The sequence below is a fragment of the Amaranthus tricolor genome, chromosome 16, assembly GCF_026212465.1.
Source record: "Amaranthus tricolor cultivar Red isolate AtriRed21 chromosome 16, ASM2621246v1, whole genome shotgun sequence".
Lineage (NCBI taxonomy): Eukaryota > Viridiplantae > Streptophyta > Magnoliopsida > Caryophyllales > Amaranthaceae > Amaranthus > Amaranthus tricolor.
Window position 1 is genome coordinate 20,519,657 of NC_080062.1, and position 4,784 is coordinate 20,524,440.

Here is a 4,784-nt window from a genome sequence, read left to right on the forward strand (position 1 = left end):
TAGTGAGGAGGTTTCTTATGTTGATAGCGATGAGGCAAACGCATCTGAAAATGAGGTAGATCAATTGTCCGAGTATGAGGATAGTGAAAGTCTCCTAGGATCTGATAATGAAGTCTTAGAGCATATAGAATTTAGGAAATTTAAGTGGCAAGTTGGATTAAGTTTTCCTAATTCTAGGGCATTTAGAGATGCTTTGAAACATTATGCCCTAATTCAAGGTAGGAATATGAGAATTGACATTAGTAACAAAAAGAGGCAACAAAGGATTGGTGTTAGTTGTGTAGAGGGTTGTCCATTTAAGATGTACGGTAGTTGGGATAAGTCATCAACATCATTTGTGATAAAGTCAGTTATTCCAGAACACACATGTCAAAGGAGTATGGATGGTAACAAGCAATTAAAGTCCTCATGGGTGGCAAACCAGATGCTTGAGGTTTTCAAATCAAGACCCCATATTCCATCAGTTGAGATAATTGATTTGGTTAAAAAGAAGTGGTTTGTCATAATTAGCAAGCACATTGCTTATAACATCAAGTACGCTGCCCATAAAAGATTGCATGGATCTATGAATCAACATTACAACAAAGTGATGGACTATCATGAAGCTTTAAGAGTTAGTAATCCTGAGAGCCACTTTATTGTTGTGACTATTCCAGACACATCACCTCCAGTTTTCCACGGATTTTTTGTAATGTTCAAAGGTTTAAGGGATGGATGGTTGTTAGGATGTAGGAAAGTATTGTGCATAGATGGTTGTTTTGTAAAGACCTTTTTGGGTAGGATGCTACTGTCAGCTTTTGGGAGGGACCCTAATGATCAAATGTTCCCCTTGGCATGGGCGGTTGTGGAAGGTGAGAATAATGAGTCATGGCAGTGGTTTTTGAATGAGCTTAAGAAAGGGTTGCCACGAACAAATGGAGCTGGATGGACGATAATATCAGATGAGCATCAGGTATATTGATTATACATTTTATTGTTTTTAAGTTACTTTGATTGTTACTACTTTGAATTAATACTAATATGTCAATTACTTTGATTGTAGAGCATATTGAGGGCAGTTAACCTAGAACTCCCTCAGGCTGAGCACAGGCATTGTGTAAGGCACATATATGCCAACTGGAAAAAGGATTTCAAAGGCGAAGAATTGAAGTTTCTTTTTTGGAGATGTGTTAAGTCATACAATATGGCTGATTTCAATGATGCTTTGCAAGAGATGACTGAACTTAATCACGCTGTAGCTGATGAATTTAGGAAAGCTGACCCTAATGTGTTTTGTAGATCTTATTTGAAGAATCTGACAAAATGTGATACCATAGTTAGCAATATGGTTGAAACATTTAATAATTACATCATGCGTGCTAGGTCAAAGCATCTAATAGACATGCTTGATGATATTAGGACCATGTTGATCAAGAGATTGGTGACAAAGAAAGAAGATGCACAGAAGTGGGTGGGGAGTATATGCCCTAAGATTCTAGCATTATTGGAGAAAGAAAAAGAAGAAGCTACCAAATGTACTGTCATGCCAGCAACTACTTCACTATTTCAGGTAGCTTATTATTTTGATACTCTAGAGGTTGATTTAGATAAGAGGTCCTACACTTGTGGAAAGTGGGATTTGAAAGGTATTCCTTGTCGTCATGCAATAGCTACTATATTATACCTATACAAAGGAGGCTTACCTAGAAGCATATAGTGGATCCATACCACCTTTAGCTGGTGATAGGTATTGGCCTAAAATGAATACCACCCTCCTCCCCCCTCCCATTAAACTTGGCCCAGGTAGACCTAGAAAGAACAGGAGGAAATCTGCCCATGAGGATCCTAAAAAACCTGGAAAGTTGACTAGACATGGACTACAAATTCAGATAGCAAATATATTTAATCATGTTAATAATTATGTTTATTTAACTTCATTCATGCAGGGTAGCATGGCAAGGTCAATATCTTCACAAACATCTTATAAAGTGGTCATTTGTTCAACGCAAGCATCTACCTCGAGTGTACCAAAGAATGTGTAGTTACTTGAGTTAAATTTTTTCGACAATGTAATTATTTTTGCTATATATTTTGTAAGCCATTTGTTATTGGCAAACTTATCTAATCATTTTGTTAGCCATTTTGTAATTGGCCAACTTAACTAAAGCATTTTGTAATTGGCTAACTAATCTAATCATTTTGTATTTAGAAAACTAGTTAACTAACGCATGTAGCCTTAATCCTTCTTAGATGATATTTTGTAAGCCACAATGTTGATGGCATATGTATGTAAAGAAAATTACTATTAATGCAATGATGAAGTTTATGCTTCGGAAATAATAGCAATTTCAATTTGCTTCTTAAAGGGTCCATTGGCAGCAAAATGAAAGCAAAGGTTGGATTATTAATAAAAATTTCAAATGGTGGGATTATTGATAGGTAATAGAAAATAGGTTGGATTATTGTAAAGAAGATAAAAGATGAGAATAACCTGGTATAGCAGGTCATTTTCTGAAGAGTCCATTGGCAACAAATTGAAAACAAAGATTGGATTATTTATAAAAATTTCAAAAGGTGGGATTATTGGTAAGTAATGGGAAATAGATTGGATTATTCCCAACAATTTTTCCTTATTGATATTGTTGTCCTTTATTTATTTTCTTATCACTAGAACGTCATCAGTCCTAGAATATGGTTTAATCTAAATGTCCAACATGTAACCCAAAATTCAGATTTACATGTGAATATCCGGTTCACTTTAACTCGGACTATTAAAGTGGACGTCACTAATTGCAAGAAATAGAAATTACCCTTTTACGCATGGTAATAGAAAGTTACCAATTTGTAAAATAATATTTACCACTAGATAGTGCTCGTGCGATGCATGACTTTATCAAATTTTTTGACATATTTTTATAAATTAAGAAATATAAAATTTTAAGAAATATAGTCATATTTCATTTCACTCTGAACAATTGTATGCACATACATTGTATCATATTTTGCATTGTGCATATAGGTGATTGTGAAAATTTAGTTCATGACAAATATAAATCACAACAAAAGACAAAAAATTTAATTATATATTTAATATAATTATATTTATACTTTTATTATTTATTTTGAATAAAAGTGCAAATGATTCGAACCTGGAGTATACAATACAAAATTATTAATTTTTTTAACAAAAAATAACATACCAATATTTGCTAACAAAAAAACTATTATCTTAATTTATATTAAATATTACTACTATAATAACACACTTTAAAATCAAAAATAAAAACATAGAAATATGTAAACTTATTTTATAATAGTTCAAACGAAAAAGATAATTTTTTTTCTCATAAAAAATATACGTGACTTATAAAGATAGTTATAACCTAAATCATATTAAAATTAAGCATCACATTTAAGTAATCAAGAGTATAACTAACAAAAATAAATCCTAATAAAAGTATATTATGTATTAACCATCTCAAATACCCAATAAACTAAATAATACTCATTTAATAAATAAAATTGAAAATATTTTATAAATAATTCAAATAAATAAAATATAATATATGATTTTCTAATACATTAAATAATATGACCTAAAAAGTCAAAAAAAAAATCAATATAAATAATATTATACTCAAAATTAGAATGAAGTAAATTCAATGATAATTATGATAACAATGAAATCATCATTCAATTTTAGAGAAAAATTTTTTAATGAGAAAAAAACACGTAAGAAATTTTAAAAGGTGATGATGTCAGCAGTATTTTGTTTAGCAATAGTTATAAATAGATTTTTGTTGAAAAGGAATTTTAGATGAGTGTGCCTAGAAATTAACTTACACGTGGCAATAATTGTTTTATTATGTAAAAATAATCAAGATAGATTTTTAAGTACCTGGATATTAGGTTGAATTTTTAATGTTAAATTTCCTATTTATAAATAAACCAGATGACTATTTTTGTTTTTATGTTTTAAAAACATACTAATTCAAAATAATCACTCGTGTATATTGCCTTTTCTTTCGATAGTTACAGATAAAATAACTAAGAAAATTTTATTTTTATTAAGTCGAGCTACACCTAGTCTGCTTCTAAAGATTTCACATTCTGTTCATTTTAGAAAAATTTAATCTTTAATTAATTTTTATTTGTCATCTCTATTTAATTCCCCCTCTATCCCAAAAAATTGTTACTCAACACATGTCATTGCTACTTGTATTTTTATTAAAGTTAAAATTTAAATTTAAAATTAAAAAGATATAAAAAATTAACAAGTTAATTAAAAAAAATCAAAAATCCAAATACAAGAATCCAAAATACATGTCTCTTCTTCCACCTCTTCAATTCCCTTGTCACTACCTTTGCATCCCAATGCCACCTTCTTTAATCTAAAAGCCTAATCAGCAAGATAGGAAAAAATGATGGAAATCAAGATTTTAGAAAGTAATTCAATAAAAAAGAATAACAATTACAGTGATAGGAAATGGACCTTGTTCCAGTATAAACTATCTTAAGTGAAGTTGATCAATGGTGCATCTAGAAAAAAAATAATGCTTATAATTTTGATTAAAATAACTACATTCAACAACGGAAAAACTCATAAAAATTATAATTTGTATTAGTTGTGTCAAAGATATAGTTAGACCAAAAGTTTAAGTTTATAGTTGAGGCTTTAAGATTTGTTATACATTTTAATATGTCCCTCACATGAAACTCCTTTGGTAGAGGTGTTCATTCGGGTGATCGGGCCGGTTTCGGACGGGTGTCATTCGATGCTTGTTGCAACGGATCACACTCGCGTC

At 30.4% G+C, this 4,784-nt stretch overlaps 1 protein-coding gene across 1 annotated transcript in view; it reads left to right on the top strand.

Moving 5' to 3' along the window:
* The window catches only part of LOC130802617 (uncharacterized), a 14,071-nt gene that overhangs the window by 7,113 nt on the left and 2,174 nt on the right, over nt 1-4,784 (top strand). Inside the window, exons 4-7 of the mRNA XM_057666624.1 lie at nt 1-952; nt 1,043-1,549; nt 1,650-2,003; nt 2,651-2,719. The exon at nt 1-952 is cut by the window's left edge and continues 182 nt beyond it. Coding sequence (XP_057522607.1) covers nt 1-952; nt 1,043-1,549; nt 1,650-2,003; nt 2,651-2,719 — 1,882 coding nt within the window. The remainder of the gene's footprint in view (nt 953-1,042; nt 1,550-1,649; nt 2,004-2,650; nt 2,720-4,784) is intronic.